Here is a 15,569-nt window from a genome sequence, read left to right as displayed (position 1 = left end):
AACATGCACGTTCTCTTTTTTTTTTTGTTTTATTTTTCGTTTAACAACATTGAGCCACAGCAACGCGTGGCCTAGTGAAGATATAATAAATAAATAAAAATTCTTTATATTACTTACCTGGTATATTATATCCTTGCCTTTGTGCGTCTTTGAGCCACAAGTAGAACTCTTCTGATTAATGTCTAACTGGTCACGTGGGTAAATCCCTCTTCTCGATTTTGTCTGGTGGGAGCTTCTAACCGTGTCGAGTTCTGTCGTCCGATCGCCGGGGACGTCAGCCCACGAAGAGTCCAGGTGGGAAGGACACATTAAGTGTCGCTCTTCGCTGATATGTTTGGCGCAGGGATTGGCCCCGTTACCAAGAGAGCCATTTTTACGATTTTTACAACGAATGAAGCAGATGGACACACTTGCGGTCACCGGCACCGATACCGTCACGGCCACCAACACGATTACAATCAAGAGGAACATATTGACTTTGTCTTCTGGTTGAGATAGCGTCGTGCCGAGCACTTCAATTGTTTTGTTGCTCACGGTTAGTATTAGGAATACAGTGGTTGTTGCATTTAGAACAGGGATGCCATTGTCCTTGACGATGAATTGAAGGTCATAAGTCCCAGCGTCATGTTGGGTTAAATCCCGGCTGAATGCGAGTAAGCCTGTGTAATGGTTTAAACTAAAAATCTGCTTTTCGTTTCCTCTTAGTATTTCATACTTAAGGAACGAGTTTTCTCGACTGTCTCTGTCAAAGGCTTTTAACCGCGTAATATTTCTTGTGTGCCGTGGATAATAAGTAACGTCCAGGCTGAACGGATTAACGCTGGGAAACGTAAAATAAGGCGTGTTGTCGTTAGCATCCTTGATTTCAACGATTATTTTCACGGTGCTGTTTAGGGGCGGCTTTCCATTGTCCTTCACGAAGACCTGGAATTTGTAGACGCTTTGGAATTCGTGGTCGAGTGAGACCAGTGTCAGAATCTGACCGCTTTCCGTGATCTGGAACGGCAGGAAATCTTTCTGGTCTGTGATGAGTGAGTAAGTAAGCTGGCCACCGATTCCGAGATCTGGGTCTGTGGCATTAATAAAACCGACGGGGTACTTGGACTTTTCATTTTCGTTGACAACAAACTTAAATATCCTTTCGGTAAACTGTGGCCGGACATCATTAACATCCATTACTTTAATAGAAAACTTGCTTTCGCTTTGGAGAGGGGGGTTGCCTTTGTCCTTACAAATTATTGTAATGTCGTGATGATCACGGGTCTCTCTGTCTAAGCTATCCTTGACGATCACTTTATACTTTTTGCTCCCCAAACTCTGGAGTTGGAATTTATCATGACGAAGATCACAGATGACCTCGCCATTGTAACCAAAATCGTTATCAGAGACCTTCACGTAGGCAACGAAACTTCCGACTTTTATGGCTTCCGAAATAGTAGTCGAAACAAAGGTAACGTCAATTACTGGCGGATTATTCTGTTTGTTCATGACATTTACAATGACTTTAGCTGTCGAACTCAGTGGAGGGTTACCGCCGTCTGTGGCTTCCACGTATAACTTATAATTCAACTTTTGTCCGAAACTAAAATCCTTACCGACGGATATCTCTCCAGTGGATTCGTCCAAGTTGAAGAGTGATTTGGCAATGTTGGACGTTTGGGAGCTAAAGTGATAAGAGACTTTACCATTTTGCTCCAAGTCAGCGTCGGTGGCTGAAAGGACCACAATCGGAAAGATGCTTTCGTGTTCGTTCGTCACTGAGATATTGTAGACGTTCTGTGAAAACACCGGTGGAGTGTCGTTGACATCTGTTACAGATATGTGTACATCCAAGACACTTTTTTTGGCTGGTGATCCAGCATCCGTTGCAATTACCTGCACGTTGTACGACTCTTTCACTTCGCGATCGAGTCGTTCTTCCAATGTTATGCTTAACTTTGAGGTCCCGTCGAGACTTTTTGTGACAGCCAAGGCGAACGGTTCATATTTTTTCTTCTCTAAATGATACGTGATCTGGGAATTTAAGATGCCCACATCTCCATCTATGGCATTGGGAATGGAAACTTTGGTCCCCATGGCATCGTTTTCTGAAAACTGTATGCTGACTTGCTTTTCCGGAAACTCTGGCTGATGATCATTAGCATCTTTAATGACAACCTTAATTTCCAATATCTTCATAAAAGTATCCCCTTTGCGAACAGCCACGTCTACCATCCTGAAACATTCTTCGTTCCTTGAGCAAATTGATTCAGCGTCAAGAGCCTGTGCTGTGTAAAGCTTCCCAGTATCACGCGAGATGCGGAACAGGTGCGAGGTACTACCGACCTCTTCATGCATTTGGCTAAATCGAACTAGTTTCTGGTCTTCGGCCGGCAGTCTGGTCAATATGTGCATGTCGGCAGCGATGTCACCAATAAAGGCGCCGGGGCTTTTGCCATCTTCGGCATAATAAGTAAAATCTACACAGTATGAAACGGGTAAGACAGACAGAAACAATACCGTCTGCATCAACATAATGCTTCACCGGATATTTCTTTAGTCAGAAAAAAAAATCCTTATTCTTGGTGAATGTATCCTTTTGCTAGCTTTGAATTCCCCAGAATGTTATTCTAAACCTATAAAAAAAGAGAAAATAAAAAGATTAGATATGTTTCATAGTGAGGTAAGAATAATCCACATATTTTACAAATTATTTTGATATTTCATAAATTTATCTCAAGCAAACTGCAAATGAAAAAAAATCTGAGTAAGTTACACAGTATTTTTAATGATATTTTTAATAAGTTTTTAATGGAATTTTTAATAGTATGTTTGTAATTATATTTTTAATAGTATTTGTATATTATTTTAATGGTATTTTTAAATATTGTTTAATGGTATTTTTTAATTGTATGGTCAAACATGCCTTAAGTCAATAAATTGAAAAATACGTCTGTATTCATGAAAAATTAAAATTTATATATATATATATATATATATATATATATATATATATATATATATATATATATATATATATATATAGTCATCCACACATAGTATTGTTTCGCTGTTTCACAGCTCATCAGTGCGACTAGACAGGCAACTACCTCAAGCCAGGATCGAAACCCGACCGGCCGTACGACAATCCATTACACTAATCGGCGGCTACTGTGCGGGTAGTGAATTAACAATCTTTTGACATCGTCTAAAATACCTGAGCTCGATTTGTTAACACAAAGAGCATCGCTTTATACGCTAATGGTAATTCGCTGCAAGGAAGGTGGGCTCTCTCTACCGTGCTAGAATACTACTAACACCCGAAAGTATCCTGTACCTCTATAAGGAAACCATTCGCCCATGTATGGAGTATTGCTATCATATTTGGGCTGGTGCATCGGCTACTAGTCTCTCGCTCCTTGACAAGATTCAAAAGAGAGTCGCAAATCTGATAGGCCCTAAACTGGCATATAAGCTTCAGCCTCTGTCCCATCGACGAAACGTTGCATCCCTCTGCCTGTTCTACAAGTATTTTAATGGTGAATGCTCTGATGAGCTGCAAGCACTTGCGCCCCCACGATGTGAACACCCTCGACAGACCCGACAAGCTGCAAAATCCCACCCCCACACAGTAGAGATCCCTAGATGTAAAAGATCTTTCTACTCCAGTAGTTTCTTCCCCAGAGCCGCTAAACTTTGGAATTCCATTCCAGGTCACTGCTTCCCCAACTGTACTGACATGCAGAGGTTCAAGCGCAACGTGAGCCAACATCTTGCTGCCCAAATCCCTACATAGTACCCCAGTAGTTGTTTCCCTGATAGTAGCCCCCTACACCAAAGTGGCAATGTGCCTTGTTTGGGGTGAAAATGTAATAACAAAAAAAAAATATTTTTCTCAATATGCTCAACTCAAGATAAGGAGCATATATATAAACATATATATGTGAAAATTGAAAATGATTACGTATATAAATGGATACGTTTTGAAAGCTAAAAACAACGCATGTTTTTATATAAACAAATGTATTTGTTTATATCAGATATATTTCGATGCTACACATCCTTATTAATGAAGAGTCTGTTTTTTTTCTTTTTCTTGACCGCATGGCGGAATTCTGTGTGCGAGAGTGTTGTTAGTGGCCCGTGGATCTTGGTAATGGTCCGATATTTAAAAATAAAAAAATAAAAAAGTCATCAGCAGGGGTGTCGCGCTAGCCACACAAAATTGAAATAGCGAAAGAAAATATTTTTTCTTCTTTACCTGCCCTTGAAGCGTTGTGTGTTAGTTGAAAATTAAAGATAATTACGTATATATATATATATATATATATATATATATATATATATATATATATATATATATACTTTTTTACTTACATGTTATGCACAAAATTATTTTATAAAATATGTAAACAATTATTAAAAATTTAATATTCTTTTATAATTTGCATGTGCGTGTGTGTATGTGTATGTTTTGGAAATATGCTTTTTCAACTATATTTCACCTTTTTCGTATACCAAAACTTTTAATTTCGAAGCTCAATGTTTTTTAAATATAACAGCAGAGCATTTAAAAATGTATAAGAATGTAGCTATTATTTCAAGTTTCAAGGTTTTATTTATCTCACTATTCAGTTCTTTCAACTAATCAAACCTTCCGTACATTTTACAGACCAGTTTCGTTACATAGAAATAATCATTATGTATATGTCAATATTGAATTTTTCTCACATATACTCATCAGAAAATGCAGAAATTTTACCTAGGAAGAAATAGGTATTTAAAAATTATTATAGTCATAATCTACCTATCCATCCATCTATCTCTCTCTCTCTCTCTCTCTCTCTCTCTCTCTCTCTCTCTATATATATATATATATATATATATATATATATATATATATATATATATATATATATATATATATGGGAATCATCAGTGCAGGGAGCCACGATTTTAACCCGACCACGAAGCCATCTCTGACTTTTTTAGCAAGGAACCAACCATACGGCGAGAAATACAGTTAAAATTTAAACATTTATTATTAAATGGCGAGACGTCCGTTCAGGGTGATCTAATAATTATAATATCATGATCTGCGCATGCGAGCTTAAGTGATTGACGTTCATTTCGACTTTAGAGTGCGCAACAATAAGAAACGAGTTTATTAAAGGGGCTGACATAATTAGTACTATATTCGACATTTAAAAATAAATGTTTGAATTTCAACTGTATTTCTCGCATTTAAAGTTGGCCGTGTGGTTTGTTCCTTTCTCATGGAATCGGAGATGGCTTCATGGCTGGGTTCGAATCCTACCGACCAACGGTAATTGTGATACCTTGCGCTGATGATTCCTGAAATGATGAAACACTAGTGTCTGTAGGCATTTAAAAAAATTATTATAGTAATATATATATATATATATATATATATATATATATATATATATATATATATATATATATGTGTGTGTGTGTGTGTATATATATATATATATATATATATATATATATATATATATATATATAAAACATGTATAAATTTCACTCAACACTTCTAACGGATATACACAAAAATAACCACCCAGATTATATATATATATATATATATATATATATATATATATATATATATATATATATATATATATGCGTGTGTGTGTATTTTATTAATTTATTTATTGTGGACTATTAACCTCATCTTTCTTAGTTGTTGTTTCACGACGTTTCGGCCAACTATTCCTCTGGCATTCGTCCGGTAGAAACCGTGACGGGAGAGGAACTCCGAATCTCCTAACTGTATCCTCAGCAATTACTGCCATTCATAGTTGTTGTCGTCTCACCACGTTTTTGGCCAAGTAAGTTCCTGGCCGGCTTTGGGTATGATTGAAACAGCTATCTTCAGACAATTCTCACTTGGAACCATAGAGATTCAACGTCTCTATCCATTGCGCCATGGGCCCCGAAGGGCGACTAAGGTTGGATTTTTTAGTCTTATAAATCCACGTTTACTTATAATCTGTACTTCCATGGTCGGGTCTGTACCGAATGTTATATATATGATTTTAATTGGAATTGAGATGAGCATTGTTTTATTAATTTATTTATTGCAGAATATCAACCTTGATCGCCCTTCAGGGCCCGTGGTGCAGTGGATAGAGACGTTGAATTTCTATGGTTCCAGGTGAGAATAGTGGTTTCAATCCTACCCCAAATCATATCATTCGGTACGGACCCAACAATGAAAGATCAGATATAAACGTGGATTTATAAGATCCAAAAATCGGGGCCCGTAGCACAATGGATAGAGACGTTGAATCTCTACGCTTCCAGGTGAGTATTGTCTGAAGATAGCGGTTTCAATCCTACCCAAAGCTGGCCAGAGGCTTACTTGGCCAAAAACGTGGTGAGATGACAACAACTATGGAAGGCAGTAATTGCTGAGGATGCAGTTACGAGATTCGAAGTTTTTATCCCGTCACGGTTATTACCTGACGAAGGCCAGAGGAATAGTTGGGCGAACCGTCGTGAAAGAACTAAGAAAAATTAAGATAATAGTCCGCAATAAATAAATTAATAACACAATACTCATCTCAATAATGAATTCCAATTAAATAATATATGTATATGATATCATGACATGTCCAATAATACTTTTAATACTTCTGTATATAAAAAACAACGAGCATAAACTCCAAACTCCTAAACTTTAAAAGTGAGGCCCACGAAGGTACAAAATAGCCATAATAAAAATTTATTAAATCACGCTAAAATTATATCAACTACAAAAAAAGCATTCCTAATAGAAATAAAAAACATTAAACAAATACTCATCAATAATCATTTTCCTAATTACATTATTGATGAACAAATAAAACGAATGTTACAATCCCTTGAAAACCCTAATGATAATATTAACCAACACTGCAGTGCAAAACCCATTAATATTTAATTAAAATAAAATGACACCGAACTTCAGAATCGAAGAAAACGCAATTAAAAATATCATACGTAAATTACTTGACGCCTGTTGACAGTAATTCTAAAATTAAATTCATTATTTACTATAAGAAGTTTAAAACACAAAACCTTGTGGTTAGAAACAACTCCTCACCGGCTATAAAAACGTTGGAACAAACCAATGTGGTGTATAAATTTAAATGTTCTATGGGAGAATATAACTCCGAAAATAATACATACATTGGACATACAACGACAACATTGTCCCGGCGAATAACCACGCATCTAAATAATACTAGTGATATATACAAACATTTGATAAAAGAACATAACTGCCCCCCTCCAATCTTAGAAAGGTCCTTGTTGACAACATAAAAATTATACATGAAAATAATATTAAAAAATTAAAAATTCTTAAAGCGTCATATATTAGAACTCTTAAACCCATATAAATGATATCGCATTCGAGAAAAGCAGTAACGTTTTAAAATGTCTTGCGTAGTTCGTATTGGACGAACTTTGTAAACGGCGTCCACGAACTTTTTGATTTTAATACTTGAATTTTAATCGACCTATATATTTTTAATCGACTTTTCATCGATTCAATATATTTTAACTTATCGCCGTTTACTGTATATTTTAGTCTTCACTTTTAATTCTCATTTTCACTTTTCAACACTTGAAGATGATTCGTGGATGAATCGAAAGCGCTCGTGACAGCAACAACTATGGAACTTTTATTAATATTTTTGATTTTGATACAAAAAAGATTATACGGAAAATCGAAAAATTAAAAAAAAAAATCATAAAGCAAAATGTCTCCGTTGCATTTAATATTTGCTTGAATGAAAAAATGCAGCTTAAATATACCAATTTCATATATATATATATATATATATATAGTCATCCACATACAGTACTGTTTCGCTGTTTCACAGCTCATCAGTGCGGCTAGACAGGCAACTACCTCAATATATATATATTCTAACCAGCAATTTGGCATAAAGCACTCATTCTAAGTCAACGGGTTATAACATTTTGCCCGTTTATAACGGGCTAAAAAGTCTAGTTGTTTTACAGTTATCGTTATAGTTATTATCATATTGTTGTTATACTTATTCTTAGTACTGTAATTATCATTATTATTATTATTATCATTATTATTATTATTATCATTATTATTATTATTATCATTATTATTATTATTATTATTATTATTATTATTGCTGTTGTTGTTACTGCTGCTGCTGCTTTTATTCTAACGTCCACGTTCTTTTTACGTTTAATTCAGCAATTTAATATTTGTTAGGCGTTATATGAACTGTATCGGAAGATGGGATCTTCGGCCAAGGTTGTTTTTTGATTTCCGCTCGGGAATGATTTCAAAACGAATGATTCTCAACGAATTCAGCTTTTATGGTGGAAAGAAATAAACATTAAAAATAGAAACAAATATACGCAAAAGAAAAGTACTAGTCAGTAAAAAAAAAAAAAAAGTATTAGTTAGTAAAAAAAAACAAACAAAAAAAACGACTTTATCTCGGGTGGTCAGACTCATCACTCCTCTATGCTCTCGTTCTTTCATTTGATTGGTTGCCGAGTTTTACGGTATGTCAGCAGTCGTTGGGCCAGTGTGTGTTAACATCGTACATGTGTTTATTTACGACTGGCATGCACATATTCATCAACGTTTCATCTTTATGCAACACACACACACACACACACGGTTTGGCGGGGGGGGGCGAAATTATTGCGACGCTGACGTCGAAAGGTTCGACAACCAGTCTGACAGAAACTGGGCCATTTTGATGGCTATTTTGCTGTCGGATTGATAAAAATGTTCTTGGCAGCCCTATGAGATCCACTCTCCTAAGCATTGCCTCCCGGCTTTCGTGAGGAACAAGTTTATTGCTTGGTGTCTGAGGCGCCCTCACCGGGAATGCCGAAGGGGCTATTCAGACTTATTTTTGCAGGGACAGTGTGCTTCTCTTCTTAGGACGCTGGTCTATTTTTCCACCTTCCGACCTTGTGTCAAATCCCCTTGCGATGGGAGAAGCGTAAATAACGAAACATAGATATATGTTGATGAAACTCAACAAGAACTAAAGAAAAGGATTAATGAGCATAAAAGATATTTATATATCTATAAAAGTGAAATTGTCCGCGTGTGTATGTATCTGTGTGCGTGTACATTTCCCTAGCAAATTACTCTGTCAATTTTCAGTCTACAGACTCGAGATTTGAAATAAAGAGTATTGAGATTTGGGAAAATCTTTTTAATTGATTTTCGTCCAGAATTTCGCTGTCAAGAAGTCAAAGTTCAACGATTTGACCTTTGAAAACTCTAGCCAACTCCTCCGCCAATTTTGATTCTAAACACTTGAAATTTTAGATGTAGGTTACTTGGACATGAATAAAAAAAAAATTATTTATTTTGAGCCCAAAACAATAAATGTTAAGGAGTAAAAATTGGAGTAAAAAAAAAAAAAAAAAAATGACCGCTGCGGTCTCTACCAAATCACTCAGCCAATTTTTGATATAAACATTTGAAATTTTACATAAAGTGTATTCAGATATAAGGCAAGCTATTTAATCTGAATTTCTGACCGAAAACTGATTAAAAAGATTTTCCCAAATCTCAATACCCCTTATGTCAAATCTCGAGTCTCTAGACCGAAAATTGACTGAATTATTTGGTAGGGAAATGTACGCATACACACACGCACGCACACACATTTTCATTTATATATATATATATATATATATATATATATATATATATATATATATATATATATATATATATAATATAAATCTTACCTTTCTGTTTAAATGTATGTATGTATGTATGTATGTCTGCCTAGAACTTTCGACAAAGGCGACGGTTTTCACGAGATCAGTATTGTTTTGAAGCGCGACCCTTCGGCCGACACATATAGAAAAATTGACTGAAATCATTAATTCTGTTACCCTCAACTGGGCACTTTTCTACATGGAGGGGTCACTTTTTTCGCCGATATTTTCGAAAGTCATCGCCTCTTTTCAATTGTCTAGCCTTAATTTAAACCTTCGCCACTTCCAGTTTGGCGATGGACGCAACAGCAAAGACATCACGTTTTATTTTGCCTACATACTACCACATTTTTTTTTTTTTTTTTGCTCAACACACACCTGAAAACACCCGAGCAACCCCGGGCACCCGTGCTAGTATGCACGTAAAGTTATGAACAGTGCATAGAGCCCGAGTAAAGCCGAGCTGAACTGCTATTATATGAAAAAATAATAAATAAAATGATAATGTCCTCGTTGCACTATTCAATCATACATTAAAACATGATCAGTGTTAGCTTCAAATAAGGTAGACTCATTACATTCATTTATCGTAACGCTCGACGACTTCCGGGCGCGCACCTGTCAATTTCGTTCTTACTTAAATAAATTCAAACATCTTTCACTAACTCATTCTGGTTGGCCGATTTTATTTTCAAACTTCGCCTCAGGGCTTCCGGTTCGATCATACCCCCCCCCCGGGTTCTTTTTTATTTAACACCACACACACCTACAAACACGCGGGCAACGCCGGGTACCCTCGCTAGTAATATATAAATCTTGACGAAGACTTCTTGAATCAGCACTCATTATAAACAATTAAACAATTCTACAGTTGGTCTCCTTTAATCAGCAAACTTATAATAGCCAAACAGAACTTGAGTTTAGATTCAGGTTAGCTATTTCATGCTATAAAGAAATATAGATAATAAAATTTTTTAAAAGAACAAAGCATTCATTTCATTTCATAAACACAATTCTGACGCCTATGATTCGTTCCAAATAACAAAGAGCAGACACATCCTTTTCACGTAAAAATCGCACCACGGCTATGTACCGTCATTCATTCCATGACAAAAACGCACTACACATTTTGAATTCTAACACTCATGCTTTGTTCGAAAAAAAAAAATAAATAAATAAACAAACAAAAACACCCTTTACAAACGCACAAAATATTTTCAAATAATGTAGTTGACTTTTATTTCTTAAAATCAATCACCCCGAGGAAGTCTTGAAATAAAGACGAAACGTTGATAAATGTAAAAAAAGAATGTGTTTTTTCTTTTTTCATTCTCATTATGTTCGAATATCATTTTCATAAGTTTCATATCTCTATTTTTATCATCTGCCTGTGTGTGTGTGTGAGTGTGCGTATGTGTGTGTGTGTGTGTGTGTGTGTGTGTGTGAGTGTGCGTGTGTGTGTGTGTGTGTGTGTGTTCCCTAAGGACTCAAAAACTGCTGCGCCGATTTTTATGAAATTTAACAAGAAGGTGCTTTATGTGCCTGGCAGTGTTCTTAGATAAATTTTGTTTCTGAATATCTTCGATAAGTATCGATAATTGATAATCGAAATAATCTGAAAGAGAGAAAACAGGCGATTTTGACCAAAGTTAGGAGTGTGAAACATTCAATGATCATCATTCAATTCCGGGCAACATCAAATCCCCCTGCTTGTATACCTATAAAAAGAACTTTGTGTCTATGTGTGCATGATGTAAGTTCGTTCTCTATGGACTCCGAAATGGATAGACTGGTTTCTATGAAATTTCACACAAATGTACTTTGGGTATCTGGCAGTGTTTTTCGATAGGTTTTGTTTCGAAATGTCATCGATAAATATCGAAAATCGAAACCATCCAATGAAAGAAGGAACAGGGGATTTTGACCAAGGTTTACTCCTCATACAGCGTAACATTACAAGTGCATTTGAGAGGTTTTATTACCACACAAGCAAAAAAGCCCCACATATAAAATCAACAGTAAGTTCTTTGATATGACAAGGATGTGTTCAAAATGAAAACAGTAGCCCGAATAATACACAATTGCACCATGATACTTGACTTTTGTATTTAAATTCGAACCATTATCAATGGATAAACAGTAAGGCCAACCATATAAAATAAAAAATGTAGGTTCTTTGATATGACATTGGCGCGTACGAAATGAATGTTTCTGTTTAGAGCACAACTGAAGCATGATACTTGACCTTTGTATTTTAAGCTTTAATTCAAACCATTATATGCAAACAATAATTTTATAAAATCAACATTAAATTCTCTACAGTGAAATGTAAACTACAATGTATTGTGGATTAAGTCACTGTGGGGAGATATTTGAAGCTTCTTTCCGGTGCACCACAATGCGTCCCCAGCTAGAGCAGGCAATCGATCGATTTGATTGAAAAATGATCGATTTCACCGATTTCAATGACAATAAAATATGAGTCAATCCTGGGCAACGCTATGTCTCCTTGCTAGAGTATATATGTATATTACAATAATAATTTTTTTAATATCTACAGACACTAGTGTTTTATCTTTTCGGGAATCATCAGTGCAGAATGACACGATTAGGGAGATTTGAACCCGACCACGAAACCATCTCTAACTCCATTAGCAAGGAACAAATCTCACGGCTAATCTCAACAGCGAAAAATATCGTTGAAATTTTAACATTTATGTTTTAAAATGTAAAATTCAGCCATAGTGATCTCATGATGATAACATCATGATCTATATTTGTTGTTTACGATTTTTAGTCTGGTTAGTTTGGTATTGTGCCTTGGGCAAAATCTGTTAAACATGTAGATTTGACCACGATAGGTAGGACCAATCCGAGTCAGAGTAAAATGGGAGTAATTGTAACTAAGGAGTAACTCCCCACCTCCCAAAGATCCCCAATTTGGGACATCACCAATGTTTGCAGTCAAAAATCATATCTCGGATCAGCAAGCATAGGCAAAGAGAGAATGGATACATTCACTCGCCAAAAAAATTTCTACTACGATGCATCAAAACTACTCAACAAAAGAACTGACATTTTATGAACAGTTATCTTCAACGCCCGATATTTGAATTCTAATAGACATTTCAAAATGAGAGGGGGAGGGTGAATTAAAGAAAAAAACGTTTGTCTAAAATATTATATTCAGTTTATTGGAAAGAGCATAAAATTTCACAGTGACCCTGAAAATATCGTAAAAATTTAACCAATAGAAAGATGTTGATAGAATTTTAAAGTTTAAACATTGAAAAATATTTCACTCGTAAAATTCAATTAATTTCATTACGTAAAAATATGGCTGCATGAAGGAACGTCGGCACTTTGTAAACACTGTTTTTTTTTTTTTTTTAAATAAAAATTAATAGAAATATTATTTTTTTAACAACTTTAATAGTTTATTTTGGAAGTATATTCCATAGAGAAAATAAACAACCCACTTTAAAAAGAGAAATTACGATTTTTTTTTAAACATTTTATTTGCAGTTTTTTGTTAGGGGTGTCAAAAATTCCTCCAAAATTCTGATACACCTACTGAAGCGCCTTACCTGGAAATGCCGATGGGGCTGCTTAGGCACTTTTTCAACTCTAATCCTGTGTGTGGGGAGGGAGGGGTCGCTGACTTCTCAACCCCACTTTCCAACCCTGGTGTCACAGTTCTTGCAGTGGGAGAGAACTAAATACCTTAAGTATTACCTTTCAGACATTTTCTGCCATCAAAATCATGTCATTTTGACCGAAATTATAATAAAGACTCTAGATGTCTAGATTGACTTAAACCCTTGTAAGGGGGGGGGCATAAAAGTGGTGCAAAATTGTTCTGTTGAGAGGAATTATTTTTTTTTTAAATCCTATTTGCAGCTGGCTGTGATGAGAGAGAGTTACGAATTGCCTCATCCGAGAGATACGTTTACAGATAGATTCATTGAATAAAGAATATTAGAAATGTCTGCCTTTCATTTTTATTTTTCATATTTTTCGTCCTTCATTTATTTTTTATTAGATTCTTGGAATGCGGAAATGATGATTGCGCCGATATGTAATTACAGCAGACTCCATATAAGACATGGCGCCTAGTGAATAATAATAATAATAATAATAATAATAATAATAATAATAATAATAATAATAATACCGAAAAACATTGAAAAAGGAATGGGAGGGACTGAGATCAGGATGGTGGCTAAGAAGACACAATGGATAACAATAATGAAAACGGATGAAATATCAAGGAAACCCGTTAAATGCGGAGACTAACACACATGAACTACAGACACAAGCCGGACATATAGAAACTATTAAAGATATAAATCCACATTCAATGATTATCCTTAAATCCTGGGCAACGTCGAGTCTTCCTGCTTGTATATCTATAAAAAGAACTTTGTGTCTGTGTGTGTATGGTGTGAGTTCGTCCCCTATGGGTTCCGTGACGGCTAGACCGATATTTTATGAAATTTCACACAAATGTACTTTATGTATCTGGCAGTATTTTTCGATAGGATTTGTTTTGAAATGTCATCGATAAATACGGATAATCGAAAACATCCAATCAAAGAAGGAACAGGCGATTTTGAACAAGGTTAACACCTCACACAGCGTAACATCACATGGAATCATGAAAACTGAAACGTGACAACCCTCTGCGTACATGCCCCCCTTTTTTTGTGTGTATGTCACCATAAGCTGGCTCCACACCAAATAAGTGAAGCGGGTAAAGGAGGATGGAAAGACCGAGGATAGAAAGCACTAGCCAGACCTCTGCTGGACGAGTGCAAAAAGAACTGGGGCTGGGACCTTGGGGAGGCTTATTGCCACCCAAATTCCAGTGAAGATCAATGGTCGTTGCCAATGAGAGGTCATTGGTAAGCGGCTGTTGCAAGCAGACAAATTCATCTGTAAAGATTATCGAAAGAGGTGGAAATCTAGGGAGACTTGTTGTCACGCCAAAAGTTGTCCTCAAAGAGAAATCTTTGATGATGGCCTGTGTGACGTCTTCTAGTGAGTAAATAATAATAATAATAATAATAATAATAATAATAATAATAATAATAATAATAATAATAATAATAATAATGACGTTATCTGTCTGGGAAAGGAGTGGACTAATTAGATTGTCTTTTTTTCATTTACAGTGTACTACGCATATCCGGTGGCCGATTAATGATAACGTGTTTCCGTTCATAAAAGAATAGAGCACCCTCGGCTGCCGAAAAAAACAAGCAAACATTACATTTAGTATTTCGTATTGCATAAAATCATGGGAACTTGATTCAGCTTTCTTCAGAAGTCGAAACTGCCGTAGCAGAGCGCGGACGCGCGTATGGCGGTAGCAGTAACAGCCAGCGTATGCAAATACCAAGCCGTGTGTGCGGTGACGTCACGGTGAGGCAGAAAGAAAGGAAAAGATTATAAAAAAGAAAAACGTGGACTCTTGAAGTTATAAAAGGAGAGAGATTGACGGGTTAGACACAGGTGGCCTAAGAGCGACAGGAAAAGACGCGTCCTAAATCACGTGTTCGATACGGCAAAGTCTTGTTAAGCAAATTGGAGTACGAGAAAACTTTTGAACAAAAGACAAGGCGTTATTCTGGAAGTACCTGTAAATAAATGTCTATTATTTCACTGAAAATAAAGCGATTCGAATTATTTCATTGTCTTTGTTTCAGTGCGACTGTCTGCGTACAGCGTATGGGTCCCGTGTGTTGACGTGTAACGATTACGTTATAGTCTTTCGTATTGTGTAGAATCATGGAAACTCGATTGATCTTTCTCCAGAAGTCGGAACTGCTTTCATG

General features: G+C 35.9%; 1 protein-coding gene across 4 annotated transcripts in view; it reads right to left on the bottom strand.

Annotated features, from left to right (window-relative positions):
• The window catches only part of LOC145242528 (protocadherin gamma-B6-like), a 428,989-nt gene that overhangs the window by 180,931 nt on the left and 232,489 nt on the right, over window positions 1–15,569 (bottom strand). For all 4 annotated transcript variants that reach the window (XM_080105603.1, XM_080105602.1, XM_080105604.1 and 1 more), the window contains exon 2: window positions 118–2,615. In XM_080105603.1, the coding sequence (XP_079961729.1) occupies window positions 118–2,514 (2,397 nt within the window). In that variant the 5' untranslated portion in view covers window positions 2,515–2,615. The remainder of the gene's footprint in view (window positions 1–117; window positions 2,616–15,569) is intronic.

This window comes from Euprymna scolopes, chromosome 21 (genome assembly GCF_053919585.1).
Source record: "Euprymna scolopes isolate OS-2025 chromosome 21, ASM5391958v1, whole genome shotgun sequence".
In the NCBI taxonomy this organism is placed as follows: Eukaryota; Metazoa; Mollusca; class Cephalopoda; order Sepiida; family Sepiolidae; genus Euprymna; species Euprymna scolopes.
Note: the sequence above shows the minus strand (reverse complement) of the source record. Positions and strands in the feature narration are given on the sequence as shown.